Below are 21766 nucleotides of genomic sequence, written 5' to 3'. Positions count from 1 at the left end.
TGAGTGCAGGGCCGCTTCAGACATAGCTTCGTAGGTCTGGCTGCTAGTTCCAAACAATGGCTTCTGAGAAGTCAGCGTGGCCCTTCGGTTCTGGAAAATATGGGTTCTCGGGGCAGCTGCTACCTGCTCTGGGACAAGGGTCTGGCAAAGGATGGCCCGAGGACCAAATCCAGCCCACTGTTTGTTTTTTTAAAATAAAGTTTTATTGGGACATACTGGAGAGCATTCATTTGTCTAAGGCAGTGGTCGGCAAACTCATTAGTCAACAGAGCCAAATATCGACAGTACAAGGACTGAAATTTCTTTTGAGAGCCAAATTTTTTAAACTTAAACTATATCGGTAGGTACATTGCTATTAAATTAATGAGGGTACGCCTAAGCTGGCCTTTGCTAAAAACGTCCTCAATCTGATTGAGGTACGTTCGCTGAGGTCGACCCCTTCCAACTCTCCCATCCACACTCGTCTTGTACACTTGTTTCGTCTACCTCCTTCTGTTCATCCTCTCTCTATGTCCAAACCCTCTCAACATGCCTTTCTCAGTCCTTGACACTACATCTTCTTTCACTCCACAACGTTCCCTAAAATTAACTTAATAAACTTCACTTAAAGTTCTAAGTCAACTTCGCACTGTACGTGCGCGCCCACACGTGGTATTTTGTGGAAGAGCCACACTCAAGGGGCCAAAGAGCCGCATGTGGCTCGCGAGCCGCGGTTTGCCAACCGCGGGTCCAAGGTTATGCCGTATCACTCAGGCGCATGTTGAGCTTCAGAGCCACTATCCCCGCCTCCCAAATGTGTCTCCCAAGTGTCCCCACTCAGGCCAGCGGGTGACACACACTCTCTTCCCTTCTCCTCTACTTTTGCAGTCATCGAGTGGGAGATAGAACGGGGTCTGCTGAGCTCGACAGATGGGGAGCAGGGGGCCACTGTCTTCTTGAGGGAGATCCGGGACCTGAACAGACACATCCTGGAAGACTGTGCCCTGAAGATGGTGGACCGGCTCGCAGACGGCTGCCTGGACACAGACGCCCAGAACCTTCTCAGCAGCCTCAAGGGGCGCATCGCTGACGTGCAGCCGGGAGTCCTCAAGGCCCACCACCTGCCATGGAGCCGCGACCTGGTGAACCCCAAAAATAAGGCTCACGCCCGGTACCTGCAGGAGCTGGGGGAGCAGTTTGTGGCCAGGGCTAACCACCAGGTGCTCCAGCGCCTCCGGGAGCTGGAGGCGGGCAGGCAGGAACTGGCCTGGCTCTACCAGGAGATCCGCCACCACCTGGGGCTGAGTGCCGAGGCCACGAGGACCTTCTGCGGGCGCCAGGAGCTCCTGGCCCGGGTGGGACGGCGACTCCGGCAGAGTGACAATCACCCCCACACGCCCCTGGTGCTTTTCGGGCCCCCAGGCATCGGGAAGACGGCTCTGATGTGCAAGCTGGCCGAGCAGATGCCGGGGCTGCTGGGCTGCAAGACGGTGACCGTCCTGCGGCTTCTGGGGACATCACAGCTGAGCCGCGACGCCCACAGCCTGCTCCGGAGCATCTGCTTCCAGGTGTGCCTGGCCTACGGGCTGCCCCTGCCTCCTGCCCAGGTCCTGGAGGCCCACAGCAGGGTGGTCCAGTTTTTCCACACCCTCCTGCACACCGTCTCCTGCCGAAACTTCGAGTCCCTGGTGATCCTGCTGGACGCCGTGGACGATGTGGACTCCGCGCACCGTGGGAGGAGGGTCCCCTGGCTGCCTCCCAAGTGTCCCCCCAGGGTCCACCTCGTCTTCTCGGCCTGCTCAGGGCAGCGGGGAGTTTTAGGCGCCGTGCAGCAGACGCTCAAGGACCCAGAGTCCTACTGGGAGGTGGAACCCCTCTCCAGCAGCCAAGGGCAAGAGATGATCGGGCTCCTGCTGGCGGCCTCCAGGAGGACACTGAGCCCAGGGCAGAGGGATCTGCTCTGGGCCGGCCTCCCGGAGTGCGGGCACCCCGGGCAGCTGAGGCTGGCCTTTGAGGAGGCCCGGAAATGGGCGTCCTTCACTGTGCCCGCCCCTCTGGCCTCCACTGCCGAGGACATGCTGCACGAGCTGTGTGCCCGTCTGGAGCAGACCCACGGGCAGCTCCTGGTGGCCCGAGTGCTGGGCTACCTTGTGTCTTCCCGGTAAGTCTCTGTTTTTTCTCCACATTAAAAAAAACAGTCCTGGATTAATTTTATTTTTTTATGCCAGTAAATAGAGCTCATGTACAAGAAAAATACAAAACACGCCACATGAAAGTTCCTCTCTTAAAAATAAATGTGATTTAATGTACTAAGTTGCTATCTAATATACAACTCATAATGCATATTGCTGAGAAACATTAGTTGCAATGCACGTTTTTTCTTTTAAATCCTCACCGAGCATGTGTGTATTGATTTTAGAGATAGGTTGCCTCCCATACCTGGGATTGAACCCACAACCCAGGTATGTGCCCTGATCGGGGATGGAACCTTTCAGTGTATGGGACAATGTCCAACCAACTGAGCCGCACGGGCCAGGGCAGTTGCAATGCATTTTTTTGGAAAGGTGCTTTCGGCCTTATTTTTTACACATAAAATAATTTTTAGTTGTTTTTGAAAACAAGGAAATTCTCAGAAAACCTCAAGCAAAAACCTTGCACAGACCTGAGGGAGTCTGATGACAGTTTATAATATTAATCTGACCTTCATCATTATTATTATTTTCAATATTAGCTTGTTCTAGATCATATATTGTTTCTCTTCCAGCCACCCCCATCCTCCTCCCCTTTGGCAACCATCAGCTTGTTCTCTGTATCTATGGGTCTGTTTCTGTTTTGTTTTGCCCATTTATTTGTTTAGTGTTTTAGATTCCACATACAAGTTAAATCATACGGTATTTGTTGTTGTCTGACTTATTTCACTTAATAGACAACCCTCTAGGTCATCCAGGTTGTCACAAATGGCAAGATTTCATTCTTTTTTATGGCAAAGTAATATTCCACTAGATAGATAGATATAGATATAGATATAGATATAGATATAGATATAGATATAGATATAGATATAGATATAGATATTATAAAAGGCCTGTGGCCTAACGCTGTAACGACCAAAGACCAGTGCTGGTGGGCGGGGCCGTGCAATTTCACAGACTGGGCAATATATATATCCTATCTAATAAAAGAGAAACATGGTAATTGGCGTACGACCGATACCCTTTTCATTGGCTAATCAGCGAGATATGCAAATTAACTGTCAGCCAAGATGGCGGCCGGCAGCCAGGCAGCTTGAAACTAACATGAGGCTTGGTTGCCTCAGTGACGGAGGACTCCAACGTTCCCCGCCTGCGGCTGCAGGCCTCTGAGCCGGCAGTTTAAGAAACTCTGTAACAAATACGCCCAACTTCAGCCAGCAGATTGGCAACATTGTAAGCAAAGGCCAGAAACCTACTTTCAGCCGGAGGCCTAAGAGCTGGAGCCAAGCCTCAAGGTAAAGCTGGCCCAGAATTAAAAAAAAAAAAAGGAAAAAAGGAGCGTTTGGGAGTTCAGTCACCCCCAGCCTGAAAACAGCCCTCAGCCCCTCACCCAGGCTGGCCAGGCACCCCAGTGGGGACCCCCACCCTGATCCAGGACACCCTTTAGGGCAAACCAGCCGGCCCCACCCATGCATCAGGCCTCAATCCTATATAGTAAAAGGGTAATATGCCTCCCAGAACCGGGATCAGCATGACAGGGGGCAGCGCCCAAATCCCCTGATCGCCCTGCGGCTCTGTGTGTGACAGGGGGTGGGGCCACAACCTCCCTATCCACCCTGCTCTGTGCCTGATAGGGGGGAGCTCCCCCCCCTCCACGGGCCCTGCTCTGTGTGTGACGGGGTAGAGCCATAACCTCCCCATCAGCCCTGCCCTGAGTGTGAGAGTGGCTGCGCCCCAACCCCCTGATCCGCCCTGCTCTGTGGGTGATAGAGGGCAGCACCCCAACCCCCCTGATGGGCCCTGCTCTGTGTGTGACAGGGGGTTGCTCCACAACCTCCCCATCGACCCTGCCTTGAGTGTGACAGGGGGTGGCGCCCCAACTCCCCAATTGGCCCTGCTCTGAGCCCGACCAGGGGCTGCACCTAGGGATTGGGCCTGCCCTCTGCCACCCGGGAGCAGGCCTAAGCCAGCAGGTCGTTATCTCCCGAGGGGTCCTAGACTGCGAGAGGGCACAGGCCAGGCTGAGGGACGCCCCCCTCCCCGCCCGAGTGCACAAATTTTTGTGCACCGGGCCTCTAGTATATATATATTAGAGGCTCAGTGCACAAAATGTGTGCATTAGTAGGGTCCCTAGTGGCTGCCGGCCAGGGCCTCCCTCCCTCCCCCTGGCCAGCCCCGCCCCCTGGTCGAACTCCCAGACAAACTCCCGGTAGCAGGGACAATTTGCATACTGCACTTTTTTTAAAAATATATTTTATTGATTTTTTACAGAGAGGAAGGGAGAGAGATAGAGAGTTAGAAACATCGATGAGAGAGAAACATCGATCAGCTGCCTCCTGCACATCTCCCACTGGGGATGTGCCCGCAACCAAGGTACATGCCCTTGACTGGAATCAAACCTGGGACCTTTCAGTCTACAGGCCGATGCTCTATCCACTGAGCCAAACTGGTTTCGGCTTCATGCTGCACTTTTATTATATAGGGTACCATCTCTTCTTTATCCATTCATTCATTGATGAACATTTAGGTTGTTTCCATATCTTGGCTATTGTAAATAACGCTGCAATGAGCATAGGGGCACATATGTCTTTTCCAATTAGTGCTTTGGATTTCTTCAGATAAATACCCGGAGGTGGAATTGCTGGGTGCACATGGCAGCTCTATTTTTAATTTTTTGAAGAACCACCATGCTGTTTTCCACAGTGGCTGTACCAATTTACAATCCCACCAACAGTGCACAAGGGTTCCTTTTTCTCTGTGTTTAACTCTTTTTATTTAATTTAATTAATTAATTTAATTTATTTTTATTAATCCTTACCCAAGGATATTTTTCCCATTGATTTTTTTTTTTTAGAGAAAGTGGAAGGGAATGGGGGGCGGGGAGTGGGAGAGAGAGAGAGAAAGAGAGAGAGAGAGAGACATCAATTGGTTGGTTGCCTCCTACACAGTGCCCTCGAACAGGGCTGGGGCTCAAACCTGCAACCCAGGTCCTCTTTTAAACTTGACATTTAAGGCATGCAGTCATCTCCTAGGGCTGCTGTAACAAATCACAAACTGGGAGGCTGGCTTAGAACGAGAGAACTCTGTTGTCTTACAGTGCTGGAGTCCAGGAGTCTGAAATCAAGGTGCCAGCAGGGCCGCGCTCGGGTGCTAGAGGAGAGTCTGTCCTAGCCTTGCCTGGGCTCTTCAGCTTCACTCCAGCCTCTGCGTCTGTTGTCTCCTGGCCGCTCCCTGTGCGTGTCTCTCTGTCTGAATGTCCTTCTTCTTGAAAGGACACTGCTCGCTAGATGAGGGCCCACCTTCATCCAGGATGACCTCATCTTAACCTGATCGCATCCCCAAAGACTACTGTCAAATAAGGTTCCATTCACGGGTTCCAGGTTGACGCTTATTTGGGGGAAACACCATTCCACCCACAATAATTCATGTATCGTCAAGTTCACTCTTTTAAAGTGTACATTTCGCCCTAGCCAGTGTAGCTCAGTTGGTCAGAAAGGTTGCTGGTTCGATTCCTGGTCGGGGCACATGCCCAGGGTTGAAGGCTCAATCCCCAGAAGGCAGCCAATTGATGCTTCACTCTCACATCAATGTTTCTCTCTCTCCATCTCCTCTTCCTCTCACTCTAAAAATATTTTTAAAAAAGAAATTATAAAGTGTACATTTCAGTGGCATATTGTACATCCCCAGTTTCAGCAACCACTGTCCATCTCCAGAACATTTCATCACCCCCAAAGGAAACCCCATCTGCATTCGCAACCCCTGCCCATCCTCCCTCCCCCGGTTCCTGATACCCACTGACCTGCTTTCTGTCTCTATGCAGACAGAAATATAAGATTTATTTTGTAAACATTTTACTTTGAAATACTTTCCAATTATAGACTGCACTCCCATCGTGCAGAGATTCCCCTCCATCGGGTTTTCTCAGCCGTGGCGCTACGCTACTGACGTTTGGGGCGCATTCTTCTTGGCGGTGTGTGGGGGCCTCCCGTGCACAGGAGGGTGGTAAACAGCATCCCTTGCCTCCACCCACAAGAGGCCATCCTCATCACGGCACCCAAAACTGTCCCAGGGCGTCGCCACGTGGCCCCTGCAGGCAGATTGGCTCTCGCCGACAACTGCCGCCAGACGCCCTTCCTGCAGAGTCACCGATTGGCCGCATTAGCTTTGTCTCCCTCCCTCTCGTTTTCTTTCTCTTTCTCCTTTTTTTAAATGTGTGTTTATTGATTTCAGAGAGGAAGGAAGAAGAGAGAAATACAGTGGGGCCTTGACTTACGAGTTTAATTCGTTCCATGACGGAGCTCGTAACTCAAATTACTCGTATGTCAAATCATAAAGTGAACGAGTGAGACACGTGATGCTGGGCTGATGTTGTGGCGTTCACTGTGATGTTCGCTGTGCCAACTAGCGGTGGGGTAGCTGAAGCTGGCTCATAACCCGAATTTTAGCTGGCAACTCAAAGCAAAAACTCGGCCGAGAGACGGCTTGTATCTCGAAAAACTCGTTAGTTGGAACACTCATAAGTCAAGGCCCCACTGTAGAAGCAACAGTGATGAGAGAGAATCATTGATTGGCTGCCTCCTGCATGCCCTGCACTGGGGATCAAGCCCGCAACCCCGCCATGTGCCCTGACCTGAATCAAACCGTGACCTCCTAGTTCATAGGTCGACGCTCAACCACTGAGCCATGCCGGCCAGGCTCTCCCTCTCTTATTTATTTACCAATGTTTTCCTTCATACCCTCCTTCTATCTATCTATCTATGTATCTATCTATCTATCATTTTTCTTTCTGTTTTTTTTCTACTGATCTATCATCTATTTTTCTCTAGCTAGCTAGCTATTTTTCTTTTATTTATAATCCGTTCTATTTATCTGTCATTCTCCCTTTTTATTTATCTATCTAATCTGTCTCGATATCTATCTATTTATACATATACATACACATACAAATCCACACATAGTTTTCCCCGAACCATTTGAGTATTGCTTACAGGCATCATTCCTCTTTTCCCTTAAATATGTTACATATTTCCTAAGAACAAGGACAGCTAGAACCCCACGCTGCCACAGGACAATTATGAAACACAGGAAATGTATCACCGACACAATTATATTTAATACACAGTTTATAGTTAAAACTTGCCAATTGTCACAAAATGTCCTTTATAGCTGCCAATTCAGAACCACACACTGCATTTAGTTGTCATCTCTTTGGTCTCCTATAATCGGGAACATTCTGTTGTCTGTCTTTGCCCTTTCGAAGAGCATGGACCACATTCCTCAATTATTTTTTTTACTTTTTGTTGTTGTTAATCCTCACCTCACCCGAGGCTATTTTTCCATTGATTTTTTTTAGAGAGAGTGGAAAGGAGGAGGAGAGACAGAGAGAAACATCGATGTGCGAGAGACACATGGATTGGTTGCCTCCCGCATATGACCCTACCAGGGCTGGGATCAAGCCACAACCTATATGTGGCCTTGGCTGGAATCGAACCTGGGACCCTTCAGTCTGCAGGCTGATGCTCTCTCCACTGAGCCAAACCAGCCAGGGATACATTCCTCAATTTATAATGGGTATATGTATCCTGGTCCTGTTTTTTTTTTTTTTTTTTCCACATGCATTTATTTTTATTTATTTTTTTTTAAATTAAATCTTTATTGTTCAGATTATTACATTTGTTCCTCTTTTTTTTTTTTCCCCCCCATAACTCCCCTCCTCCCAGTTCCCGCCCCACCCTCCGCCCTCACTCCCCACCCACTGTCCTCATCCATAGGTGCACGATTTTTGTCCAGTCTCTTCCCACATCTCCCACACCCCTTTCCCCCCCAAGAATAGTCAGTCCATTCCCTTTCTATGTCCCTGATTCTATTATAATCAACAGTTCATTCTGTTCATCCGATTATTTATTCACTTGATTCTTAGATTCACTTGTTGATAGATGCATATTTGTTGTTCATAATTTGTATCTTTACCTTTTTCTTCCTCTTCCTCTTCTTAAAGGATACCTTTCAGCATTTCATATAATCCTGGTTTGGTGGTGATGAACTCCTTTAGCTTTTCCTTATCTGTGAAGCTCTTTATCTGACCTTCAATTCTGAATGATAGCTTTGCTGGATAAAGTAATCTTGGTTGTAGGTTCTTGGTATTCATCACTTTGAATATTTCTTGCCACTCCCTTCTGGCCTGCAAAGTTTCTGTTGAGAAATCAGCTGACAGTCGTATGGGTATTCCCTTGTAGGTAACTGAGTTTCTTTCTCTTGCTGTTTTTAAGATTCTCTCTTTATCTTTTGCTCTTGGCATTTTAATTATGATGTGTCTTGGTGTGGTCCTCTTTGGATTCCTTTTGTTTGGGGTTCTCCGCGCTTCTTGGACCTGTAAGTCCATTTCTTTCACCAGGTGGGGGAAGTTTTCTGTCATTATTTCTTCAAATAGGTTTTCAATGTCTTGCTCTCTCTCATCTTCTGGCACCCCTATAATTCTGATGTTGGTACGCTTGAAGCTGTCCCAGAGGCTCCTTACACTATCCTCGCATTTTTGGATTCTTTTTTCATTTTGCTTTTCCGGTTGGATGTTTTTTGCTTCCTCGCATTTCAAATCATTGACTTGATTCTTGCGCTCCTCTGGTCTGCTGTCGGGCGTCTGTATAATATTCGTTATTTCAGTCCGTGTATGCTTAATTTCTAGTTGGTTCCCCAATATAAGATCGAGGGTCTTATTAGTTTTCGTGTAGATCTCATTAAGTTTATCGGCAGCTTCTAAACAGTTCTTGAGAGACCTTAAAAGTGTGGTTCTGAACTCTATCTTCCTTTGACAATTTTGTCCTGTTTCTTTGTCTCCGCATTTTGTTATGCTTCCTTGGTGCACCCCCTAGTGGTCTTTGTTCGCAGCCTTATAGATAAATCTTGATTGTTGTAGCTAATTCCAGGGAGGGTTTGACCTCCAGGCCAAGTGGCTATGAGAATCAGCTGTGTCAGCAGTGAGAGAACTTCTGTCCTCTAGGGAGGTGCTAATCTAGCCTTTGCCTGAGGCTATCCGGCAAATGCCTCTGTGCAGGGCTTGGGCGGGGCGGGTCGCACAGGATCAATAGGGTGGGCCGGAGAGAGCAGTTATGGCGGCTCTCAGTCCTGTCCCCAGGGGCTCTGCCTCTCTGAGTCCCAGCACCCGCTGCAAAGCTCGGAGAGAAAGCTGCACTTGCTCTGACCGAAGCCAGACAGTCCCGCTTCTCCCGTTTGAGTCTGGGTCCCTAAAGACTCGCCCGGATCTGGTGCTCAGAGTCTGAGACTCCCTCCCGATTGAAAACAACAACCGCGCCCTCCGCTGCCAGCCCGCTCCGCGCACTCCGCACCTCAGAATTTGACTTCAGCACTGCGCCTCCTCTGAGTGTCCGTGTGTGTTTCTCTTTCCTCCTAGTTGTAGGACTTCCACTCAGCCAGCGTTCCTGTGGTTCTGGGTGATGTCCCTTCCGTTTTTTGGTTTCACTTTTGAAGTAGTTGTTCAAAGCAGCAAACTCCGGCGTTAACCTATGCCGCCATCTTGGTTCTCCTGGTCCTGTTTTTGAATAATGGGTCTGGTACAGGAGGTCTGGGGTAGGGCCTGGGACTCGGGCATCTCTCCTTCGATGCTGCTGGTCCAGGGGGCACAGCTTATAGCGGGGGGTGGGGGTGGTGTAAAGAGATTGTAGGCCCTTCCACCTGATGTTTGGTCTGATGTCTCCTTGTGATCACATCCAGGTTAAACCTGAGTGACGCTTGGCCCTTCTTGGGCACCGATTTTTCCCCCCAACGTAAGGTGCAATGTTCCCCTTTCTGATTACTAAACAACGTGCGGGAGATCTCAGAAAAAAATTCGTCTGAAAGCTAACTTCTCTGGCCCAGCCGGTATGGCACAGTGGTTGAGCATCGACTTGTGAACTAAGAGGTCACTGGTTCAATTCCCAGTCAGGGCACATGCCCAGGTTGCAGGCTGGATCCCCAGTAGGGGTCGTGCAGGAGGCAGCCGATCCATGATTCTCTCTCATCATTGATGTTTCTCTCTCTCTCTTCCTCTCTGAAAGGAATAAAAATACATTTTTTTTTTTAAAAGCAAACTTCTCTGAAGACTCAACCTCAAGCCTATATCTACACTTAATTATAGGCTTGTGGCATGGGAGTCAGGAAAATCGAATTCTAGTGTGTTTACGGAGTTTAAAGAAACGAAGTTTGCTCAGCCCAGAGAAGGTTTTGGGGCTGCAAACTCCGGTGAACCTGGGTCAGGATGGTCAGCAGGGACGGCTCGGAGATGCCAGGTGTGGACAGTGAGTCAGAAAAAACGAGCAGGAGCTAGAAGCCTGTTCATCCCACGCACCCAGCAGCCCAGCTGAGCTCCCTCCCGCCCCAGGAGGGAGGGATGGAGGCCAAGGAGCAGACACACCAGGCAATAGTTTCCCTTGATAAAAGCCGCCGGGAACACGCGCGCCCATCAGCAGAAATGCTTCACAGTGCAGTTTTGCCTCCTCTCTGTTTTGGGGGCAGTTTTTCTCTTTCCGACCTCTATCGTTTGCCACAAATCAGGCAAGATGGGCGGGGACCGGCGAGGGGGCTTTTTGTCTGTTGCTTGGTTGGCTTGCCAGGAACAGAATCCCATTCACAGGAACGAACGAACGCTTAAGCAACCAGGGCTTCCTGCCGAGGCCACGGGCGGGGCTCGGGAGTCCAGGGCCGCTCCAAAGCCAGCTCCAGGGGCCATACCCCAGATTTCGCCACCGGTGCCCCAGAGTGGGGGCCTGGCATGGACTCTACAAGGACAGACTGGGGAATGTTCCGGAATAAAGGGTTCGGGCCATCAGGCCACTGCGATGCTGTCTTTATGGAGGAAGCAGGTTGTCATGGAAACAGGCAAGCCACAGGAATCAGGGCAGCTTTTCATCCCCTCTCCCTCTGGATCCGCTCCGCACGTCAGCTTTTGTGCGAGGCCCTTCCTTTCTCCTCCCCAGACGTCCAGCTTGCCTCAAGCTTCTGTTGGCATCTTGAGCTCCCGTTTCAGGGACCTGACACCATCGTCCTGGCTCCCCCTTGAATCCTGCCTGCAAAATCCGGGGAGACAGAAGTCAATTGGCCTTTCTGGCTCCACATCTGATCCAATTAGTAAAGCAGAGGGGCTTCACCCAGGGCAGGACCCCCCCCCCACATCCCCCACACCCACCCTGCCTCCAGGTGCGGAAGGCGGTTGAAGGATGGTGACTGCAGGGGAGGGGACTTCGGTGCCTCCAGCTCAATGAACATATGCTGTTTGCAGACGGAGTCGTCGGGGTGATGGTGGAGCCAGGATGTGTTCCCCTCACGGCACCCAGCAGCCCAGCTGAGCTCCGCCCTCAGGACGGATCTGAGTTGGAGCAGATCTGAGTAGTTCTAGGCCAGCGGTTCTCAGGGGGGAGATTCTCCACACATACCCCCACCTGGCAATGCCTGGGGACGTTTTTGTTGTCATAACTCGGGAGGGGGCTGCTACTGGCATCTAATGGGTGGAGGTCAGGGATGCCGCTCAACACCCTGCCGCGCACAGGACACCCCTCAGGGAGTGATGGAGCCCACGTGTCAGCAGTGCTGAGTGTGAGAAAGTCCGCCTCAGCCTGAGAGACCCTTCTGCGCTCTCTCTCCCTCTCTCTCTCTCTCTCTCTCTCCCCCCCCTCTCTCCCTCCCTCTCTCTCTCTCTCTGCTGCTGATACCCACCTTGTCATGCATCAGAGAATTCTCAGTAGGTAATCTCTGTATGTCTTGATCAAAATGAAGACCCTTAGGTTTGATCGACCCTAACAAAGACTTTGCTCAACATAACAGAATTTTTTTAAAAACCCACACAAGTTTGTAAGTGAGGTGCGAGCAGAGGCCAGCCCCCCCGCGCTCCCCTGCTCCGAAACGAGCTCTGACCGTCTCCGTCCCCACGAAGCCCTCACGCTCGCAGGTGCTGGAAAGTCCACTCAGTTCAGCGCCAGAACTTCAGACGATCGATCGCCCCATGTAAAGCCACTCCCTCTCTCCCACTCAGCCCTTTCGCCGGCCAGGAAATATGGGGTAGCCTGGGGTGGGCAGAGTTGGTTTCTGCATTGTTTTCCTAAGTTACCCCCTCTCTCCCTCCCGATGCTCCCCTGGGCAGGGGGTGGTTTGAGGTTCTGTAGCTGTGTGGATGCAGAAGGAAAGATCTTAAGTGATGGGTACCACTGGAGCCAGGCGTTGGTGCCCCCTGGGCCTGGGCACTGCCCAAACGCTGATCCCCGGGGTGATGGGCAGGACACGGTGCAGCTGGCCACGTCCCTCTATCCCCTGGGGTCTGCGTCCTCTATGCACAGGAGCCACAGGGGTGTTTCCCGTCCTTCCTCCCTGCAGGCACGGGCTCTCGGAGGCTGAGCTGAAGGACGTCCTGTCCCTGGACGATGAGGTCCTGCAGGCTGTGTACCAGGACTGGACCCCGCCCAGCAAGGAGCTGCTGCGCTTCCCACCCCTGCTGTGGGTGAGGCTCCGTCGTGACCTGGGCAACTGCTTGGCCAGGCGGCCTGTGGATGGCTTCACACTCCTGGCCGTCGCCCACAGGTGGGTCCAGTGCCGAGGCCACGCCGTCTGCGTGCCCCGGAGCAAGAGCTCACTGACCAGGCTCCTCCTCGGTCCAGATCCTCTCCTCTCCCCATCCCCAGGGTCAAGTCCACGTGGTCCAGCATTCAAGGGTTTCTGTGGCCTGACTCTAACACAACTAACCTGGTTTTTATGAGGAGAAATCCTATAGAATAAAAGCCTAATATGCTAAGTGTCAACTGCTCGGCCAGTCGCTATGATGCACACTGACCACCAGGGGGCAGATGCTCCAACCGGTAGGTTAGCTTGCTGCTGGGGTCTGGCAGATCGGGACTCGGCAAGATAGGCTGGACACGCCCTGGAGCCCTCCCAGGTCCCTCCCCAGCTGCCCCCGTATGGGACTGGTCGAGATGATCCTGATCACCGGCCAGGCCAAGGGACCCAATGTGTGCACGAATTTGTGCACTGGGCCTCTAGTTCACTCATAAAAGTCACCATTTTTAAGTGTACAATTCAGTGGCACTTAGTACATTCACAGCATTTGCAACCATCCCCTCTAAGTAGTTCCAGGACATGTTCATCACCCCAAAGGAGACCCCGGCCCCATGAGCAGTCACCCCCACTTCCCTCACAGCCCCTGGCAACCTCTAACCCAGCCGTGGGCAAACTACGGCCCGCGGGCCAGATCCGGCCCATTTGAAATGAATAAAACTAAAAAAAAAAAAAAAAAAAAAAGACCGTACCCTTTTATGTAATGATGTTTAGTTTGAATGTATATTAGTTCACACAAACACTCCATCCATGCTTTTGTTCCGGCCCTCCGGTCCAGTTTAAGAACCCATTGTGGCCCTCGAGTCAAAAAGTTTGCCCACCCCTGCACTAACCCATGTTCTGTCTCTGGGCCTGGCCTGGCCTGGACATTTTATATCAATGGGATCACACAACATGTGGCCTTTTGTGTCTGGCTTCTCTCGCTTGGAATCATGTTTTCGAGATTCATCCATGTTACAGCACGTGTCAAAGCTTCATTCCTCTTTATGGTTGTATGGATGCATCACCATTTACTTATCTGTTCATCCACTGATGGATATTTGGGTTGTTTCCACCTTTTGGCGAGTGTGAATAGTGCTGCTGTGAACTTGTGTGTACAAGTTTTCCAATTCTCTTGGAATATACTCAGAATATATATACTGCATATATATACTGTACATAATTCCAGGGATAGAATTGCTGGGTCATTCAATAACTTATGTTATGTTTAACACTAGGAACCCAAAGATTCCTTTTTAAATAAATTTATTTGAGGGGGGAAAGATGGGTAGATTAAGAGATAAATGTTAAGTAGCAAGTAGGACAGGGGGTCAGATTTAGTGAGCATCTGGATGGTGATTTAGGGTGGACTTGCATTTGGGAACTGTCTCCTGACAGCTCCGAGCTTGCCGGGTCCCCAGGCCCATCAGCCCATGTCCCCTCTCTGCAGACAGCTGGCTGAGGTGGTCCGGGAACGCTACTTGTCGGGGCCCGAGAAAGCCACGAGGCACGGAATCTTGGCTGACTTCTTCTTGGGAGCCTGGAGCCAGGGCACCAAGAAGCTCATCACCCTGCCACTGGTGGGGAAGCCCCTGAACCTGGACCGCAAGGTGAGGTGTCTGCACCCCTGCTCCCCACCTTCAACCTCCACCCAGCTGTGCGGGCAAGACCTAGTCACTATTCACACATTTCCTTCCAGTCTTTCTTTTTTTATGCCCAGGAGCTCTAAGACTTGGCATCTTTAGCTGATGTGCTGCCTGCTCCGGTCTTTTTGTTTTGTTTTGTTTCGTTTTTGCCTCTCAAACACCTCAAGGCACAGCCTAAATGACTCTTCCTTCAGGAAGCCTTCCAGGTTTTTCTTCCTTCTCAATTACTTGGTCTTTACTTTGTGTTTCTTTCACTCTGAGGCAGAACTTATAAGTTATTTAAAATCATTTTTTAAAGTGATTTCTGAAATCATTTTAGATTTAAGAGGAGTTGCAGATTGAATGCAGAGATTTCCCATGGGCTCCTCTGTCAATTTCCCCAGCATTAACACCTTCCATAACTGCGGCCCATTGATTGCAACTAGCAAATACACTTGCAAGTCTTCTGTTGTCATAGATTTTTCTTTTTTCTTTGTCCCCCGTGATGGACAGGGGAGGCCAGAGACAGGGCCAGGCCTGATTGTTTCTCAGTGCTGCCCTTTCTCCTCTCCCAGGACTCACAGGTCTTCTCCCTTGTGCCCAGAACCACTGCAGGCTGTCGCATCCTTTCCCTCTGGGACGTGGTCTGTACTCCTTCCTGGCCTCCCAGCCCCAGGACCTCCTGCTTCAGTTCATCCTCCCAAGGAATGCTTCTGGCAATGCAGCCTGATCATGCCTCTCCTCTAACACCTCCCATGGCTCCCCAGTGCCCTCTGTGTCCTGTCTAACCTCCCCAGCCTGATATTCATGATCTTCTGCCTACAAACTCCCCAGTCTCTTTTCCACCATGACTGCCCACTATGCCTTATTATTCAGCCCTCCCCAAACTCTCATTCTGCTCTCTCTCACCTTTGGACCTTTGCACATGCCATTCCCTTGCCCAGGAATCCCGTTGTTTGCCCTCACATTTCACCAGACTCTTACGTATCCTCTGAGGCTCTGCCTTCATGCCCCTTGGATTCCCGGAACCCCACATCCCTCCCTCTGCCCCAGCCCAACTTGTGGTGGTCTATGCCAGTGGTCGGCAAACTCATTAGTCAACAGAGCCAAATATCAACAGTACAACGATTGAAATTTCTTTTGAGAGCCAAATTTTTTAAACTTAAACTATATAGGTAGGTACATTGTTATTAACTTAATTGGGGTACTCCTAAGGCTTAGGAAGAGCCACACTCAAGGGGCCAAAGAGCCGCATGTGGCTCACGAGCCGCAGTTTGCCGACCACGGGTCTAGGGCATCTCTGTCTGGAATCGTGTCCCCGTTCCCTCCAGCATCACATAGCGCCTGCCACCCCCTCCTCCTCTGCAGGTGGCCCCCCAGCCTTTGTGGTTCTCGGACACCGTGGCAAACCTGCGGAAGCTGAAGGAGTTGCCCTATCACCTGCTCCACTCGGGCCGCCTGGAGGAGCTGAAGCAGGAGGTGCTGGGTAAGCCCTGGGCAGGTCTCGACCCTCCACGGTGCTACCCCTTACAAGAGCCTGGGAAGAGCGAAGGGCAAAAGTCAACGTCCGTGGCTTCTCTTAGGCACTGGATCTCACCTGGTGTGGTTCTGTGCCCCTGCAAAGGGGGCACTTGGCAATGCCTGGAGATATTTTAGTTGGCAAGGCTCAGGGAGGGCGTGCTAGGCATTGAGTGCTAGTTGATAGGGCAGAGGGTGAGGAAGTCAGCCTTAGAATGAGAGTGACCCTGTCTGTCTATCAATATAGCAATTGTCTATCTGTTTACCTACCATCGTGCTATCATATCTGTTCCTCAATCATATCTACCTGTCATATCTGTCTATCATTTCTATCTCTATCTCTCATTTACGTCTTTCTATCATCTTTATATCTATCTGTCCATCCATCTTTCTTTTTGTCTATTATATACTAGAGGCCTGGTGCATGACATTTGTGCATTGGAGTGGGGGCATCCCTCAGCCCGGCCTGTGCCCTCTCGCAGTCTGGGACCCCTCAGGGGATGTCCAACTGCCAGCCAGCAGTCGGACATCCCCCAAGGGGTCCTCAGTACTGCCAAGGAGGTGGGAGAGGCTCCCGCCACCACCGCTGTGCTCACCAGCCCTGAGCCGGGCATCGGGCTGAGCGGTGCTCCCCCTGTGGGAGCGCACTGACCACCAGGGGGCAGCTCCTGCATTGAGTGTCTGCCCCCTGGTGGTCAGTGCGCATTGTAGCCATTCCGCTGTTCAGCAATTTGCATATTAGCTTTTTATTATATAGGATTATCTCTATCTCTAATTACCATTTACATTTGTCTATCATTTCTATCTCTATCATCTATGTCTGTCATCTTTGTCTTTCCATCTGTCATCTATTTATCCATCTTTCTGTCTACCCATCTATTTATCTATTCTATGTATGTAGGTATGTATGTATGTATCTATTCTACTAGTATGCATGTATATGTCTATGTATATATCTATGTATATATGTATCTATGTCTGCATGTATGTATGTATGTTTCTCTCTATCTATCGCTCATTCATCCCTGTGACTCTCAACCAGGGGTGATTCGGCCCCCCCAGGGAACACTTGCCAATGTTTATGTTTTTGATCATCATGACTCGGGGGATGCTACTGGCCTCTGGCGGGTGGAGACCAGGCATCCTGCTCCACACGCTGCAGTGCACAGGACTGCCCGCCGCAGAGAGTCACGGCCCCGTGTCAGCTGTGCAAGCGTGAGCAGCCCTGGGAGCCCACCTCACAGCCCTTCTCCCCGCAGGCAGCATGAGCTGGATTTCCTGCCGAGGTGTCTCCGGGGGCATCGAGAGCCTGTTGGATGATTTTGACCTGTGTGCCCCCCACGTGGACTGCCCCGAGGTGGGCCTGGTCCGAGAAGCCCTCCAGCTGTGCCGCCCGGCCGTGGAGCTCCGGGGCCTGGGTGAGTCGGACGGGCCTGGCCGGGGTCCGCTCTGTACTGACCACTAGAAGCCCACTCCTCACTGAGCCACCTGCTGGGTTTTTACTACCCAGCATACCTTTCCTGTCTACACCCTTGGGCTTGCTCCTAGTCCAGCCTCTAGAACTTACAGTTGAACCTGGGAGAGCTTTGGAGTGAAAACTACCAAAGCAGTGTCCATCCCCTCGCCCAGCCCAGTGCCGTGTCTCGAAAGGACCAGATAGGTGATAGTTCAGGTAAAATCAAGGAAGGAAGGTCAATACTTAATATAACGGGAGAGAAAACACATTGCCACAGATTTAAATAAAAATATGTATCTACTTTATTGATTTCAGAGAGGGAGAGAGAGATAGAAACATCAATGATGAGAAAAAACCATCGATTGGCTGCCTCCTGCACGCCCCACACTGGGGATGGAGCCCGCAACCCGGGCATGTGCCCTGACCGGGAATCGAACCCTGACCTCCTGGTTCAGAGGTCGACACTCAACCACTGAGCCACGCTGGCCAGGCAAGACTGCTTTCAATTCGTTTGGTGTATACTCAGAAGTGGGATTTCTAAGTCAGATAGTAATTCTGCGTTTAACTTTCTGAGGAACTTCCATACCGTTTTCCATAGCAGCCGCACCGTTTTGCAGCCCCACCACCAGTGTCCAAGGGTTCCATTTTCCCACATCCTCACCAACACTTGTAATATTCTGATTTTTTAAAAGGCATTCTGAGTGCGACGTGGCCTGGGTGGCCTTTATCACATGATTCCACCAGGGTTTGATTAGAGGGCTTTATAAAGGTGCTGAATTTCTATGTCCCTCCCATGGTTCCCTCAGAGCTCAGCCAAATGCTCCCCGCCCCCCCCAAGAAGCCTGCCAGCCATCACTGAAGCTGAACATGCCCCCCCCCCAGCCCTTGCTTTTTCCATCACTGCACCCTGCTTCCATCTGTCTTAACTCTTACTTATTATTTCTGCTGGTTTCCTTTTACATCGGGTGTCTGCCCCACCAGCTTGAGCTCTGTGAGTGTAGGGGTGTCATCCACCTGCTCCCTGCCAAGTCTGCCCCCCTCCCCCCTCATGCATAGACCAGTACTGGCCAAGTGCATGGAGTTTGAGCCCCACTGTGTTGATTTAAATCAGGGCTCTACCACTTCCTGGTAGTGTGACCTCGCAGGCCCCTGATCCACCCCACCCCTGCCTTGCAGTCCTCAGTTTTCCATTCTCAACCAGGACTCTACCAAAATGGAATGATGATTATCCCTCCCGCCTAGGGCTGCCTGGACGGGTAGGTGAGTCCGTTCATGCACAGCCTGTCCCCATGGTGCCATCAAGGGTCTTTTCCCTGTCACACGACAGCATCAATATTGTAGACGTGAACAGCCTTGGACAAGCCATTTCTGTAATGAGTGAGCCTCGCCTTCCGTCAACTGTGAATAAAGTGTGTCCAGGGTCCCACCCAAGGGGAAGGCGCTGGTGTCCACCATTAGTTACGCATTTCTCGCACACTCATGCTCACCAGGAGTTGTAACCCTCAGAGGAAGTGATTTCCCAGGAAAACGGCCTTGCGCAGAGCTGCCTGGTTTAAGGGAAGAATTAAAAAGCCCCAAATACAGCACGTTCTTTGCAGCATCCTTGATTGACAACTTGTGGCTCCCCCAGCACAAGGAGGTGTAGAAACAAAACGTTGCCACCAGAGGACCCAGCTGGGCAACCATCTGATCGCTGCACATTCCAGAACTTTCAGCTCCTAACAATGGGTGGATATTCTGACTTCTATTGCCTTGGGCTCCAAAATGACCTGGCGGGGTACCATTCGTTACCCTGATTTTATTTAAAAGACTATCATTTGTTCATCATGGTGTGAGCCATGGCTCACCTGTCTGAATTTCCCATGACAGACTGGGAAACAGGAGCATGGCGAAAGGAGAATTTTAACACCACTCTCGAGAGCAGGCACCCTTTGTGCAGGAACACACCTGGGGCAGGGATCTTAGCCTATTTAGTCCCTCCTCCGGTTCCTGATTGGCTGAGTACTATTTGGTCACCTGTTTCCTAATAGTTGCCTATGTCTTGCTGCCTCCCATTGGGCCATTAAAAAAAAATTGGGCTGAGTTTCTAGCTGACTCTACCTCCCTTTGTTTGGGGGAATCTTCCTGCAAAATGTGCTCTCAGCTACGTGCACAGTTCTCATACCCTCTCCCTGTCCATACCCCCCAAACCGTCCCCCCGACACACACACACACACTGCCCCTCCACCCCCGCATCCTGTTTGCTCTGGGGAAATTTGCTCAGTAACCGCCTGGTCACATGCTGTTTCTTTTCTATGAATTAGAGGCATGTTTCTTACAATGGGTTTTAGGTGCATTCATTTTTATTTTTAAAATATGGCATTAAAATTATATTTATCTTAATGGTTGAGCTCATAGGTGCCACCTTAAATTCTGCATCCATGACGAGTGAGGCACTTGCCCTCGGTCCTGGCTCTGCCCCATTTCACTCACCAGCAAACCAAGGCACAGGCCATTGCCACTACTGCCCCGGGGCCCCACGACAGGGACAGATAAACTGCCTGCCTTCAGTGTCCCTGGTCTTTACTTAGCATTGGAATCAAACTCTTTGGGTCAGATTCCTGCCTCTGACTGGCTGTGTGACCTTATGCAAATTGATCAACCTCTCTGTGGCCCAATTTTCCCCTTGATAAACTTGGGATCATACTGATGATACCCTGTGTGGTAGGCAGAAAAAACTGCCAACCCCTCACCCCCAATATATATTCACTTCCTCATGCCTGGAACCTGTGACAATCCCCTAAGAGGACAAAAGGCATGATTAAGTTAAGGATCATGTGATGAAGAGTTCATGCCAGATTATCTAGGTGGACCCTCAATGAAATCTCAAGTATCCTTATAAAAAGGAAGCAGAGAGAGATTTGAAACAGAAAAGGAGAAAACATGGAGACACACAGAGCAGAAGGCTGTGTGAAGATGAAGGCGGAGATCGGGGTGATGCAGCCACAAGCCAAGGACGCCTGGAGCCCCAAGAAGCTGGAAGAGACAAGGACATATCCTGTCCTAGAGCCTTCCGAGGGAGCGCAGCCCTGCCGACACCTTGACTGTGGACTTCTCGTCTCCAGAACTGGGAGAGAATAAAGTTCTGTTGTTTTAAGCCGTCCAGCTTGTGGCCTTTTGTTACAGCAGCCACAAGAAACTAATACGCTATGTCACTGTGAAGTGCTGGGGAAATGACCGGGAATTTCTCTCACCAAGACTTGTTGGGTGGTTCTAGGCAGTAAGGACACAGCAATGAACAAGACAAACATTATTCCTGTTTCCAGGAAACTCCCGGTCTAGGGTAGTGGGGGTGGCTGGGCCCCAGAATAAACACGCAAAGAAACGCCAGATTGCAACTGCGATAAGGCCTGGGGCGGGGACTGTGCGGACTGGAGGGCTGGACTGGAGAATGCTTTTTTTCAGAAGTGACCTTTGAGCTGAGATGAGAATGAGATGATCAGCACGAGAAAGGGGAGGGGAAGAAAACATTCCAGGCGGAGGCTTAAAGGCTGGAAACCACCTTGCGCACTTGAAGTAGGGGCAAATGTGCCTGGATGAGAGGCAGGAAAGGATGATGGGCGAAAGGGGGAGCGCTTGACCCGGAAAAGCAGAGCCCCTCCCTTTAACTGGAGTCCCCTCTGTTGCAGAGAGGAGCATCCTATATACAGAAATCCTGGCCAGACTCCATTTCTTCGCCACCTCGCATCCAGCACTGGTGGGAGAGCTGTGCCAACAGGCCCAGCGCTGGTTCCGGGAGTGCCCACACCCTGTGCTGGTGCCTCTCGGAGGATTCCTCCAGCCCCCAGGAGGACCCCTCCGGGCAACCCTCACTGGCTGTCACAAAGGTGGGTCTCCCCAGTGTAAAAAGTCCTACCAAGCCCCCCCTTGCCTGGAAACAGGGGAGGGTAGTTGTTTCGGGCAACTCTCTGGGGCTCCTCTCTGCCAGTCTGGAGGCCCCGAGGGTGCCCACAAGGCTACCTGCACTGTCTCATGCTGAGTCTGCAGTCCACAGGGACTATAGACCACTAGTGTGAAGACTGCTAGTGAGCCCAGAGTGAGGGGTGCCAACTGCCTCAGGGCTCTTGTCTCTGAGAATTGAGTGCCCATCCTACAGAGTGTCTGCAATTTACAGGCTGATGCTGGTGAGTCAGGAAGCTAAGGGCTGGTGCCTGACTGGCCCCTGAGATGCTGATGGAACTTGTAGATTCCCTGGGACACCAGAATGTCAGTGGGTCAAGAGAATTTCATTCTCTCTATTCATTTGTCATCCATTTGTCCATTCATTCTTCCTTCCTTTCTTCCGTCTGTCCTTCTTTCTTTCCTTCCTTCTTTCTTTCTCCCGCCTTCCTTTCCTTCTTGCTTCCTTCCTTCCATCCATCTATTCATCTATCCATCAACCTCTC

General features: G+C 50.9%; 1 protein-coding gene across 1 annotated transcript in view; it reads left to right on the top strand.

Annotated features, from left to right (window-relative positions):
* NWD1 (NACHT and WD repeat domain containing 1) overlaps positions 1-21766 on the top strand; it is a 64852-nt gene that overhangs the window by 19280 nt on the left and 23806 nt on the right. The window contains exons 5-10 of the mRNA XM_059696341.1: positions 868-2140; positions 12531-12734; positions 14194-14353; positions 15737-15854; positions 17146-17304; positions 21011-21208. Of these exons, the coding sequence (XP_059552324.1) occupies positions 868-2140; positions 12531-12734; positions 14194-14353; positions 15737-15854; positions 17146-17304; positions 21011-21208 (2112 nt within the window). The remainder of the gene's footprint in view (positions 1-867; positions 2141-12530; positions 12735-14193; positions 14354-15736; positions 15855-17145; positions 17305-21010; positions 21209-21766) is intronic.

The sequence above is a fragment of the Myotis daubentonii genome, chromosome 5, assembly GCF_963259705.1.
Source record: "Myotis daubentonii chromosome 5, mMyoDau2.1, whole genome shotgun sequence".
NCBI lineage: Eukaryota > Metazoa > Chordata > Mammalia > Chiroptera > Vespertilionidae > Myotis > Myotis daubentonii.
This window is presented reverse-complemented; position numbering and strand designations above follow the sequence as displayed.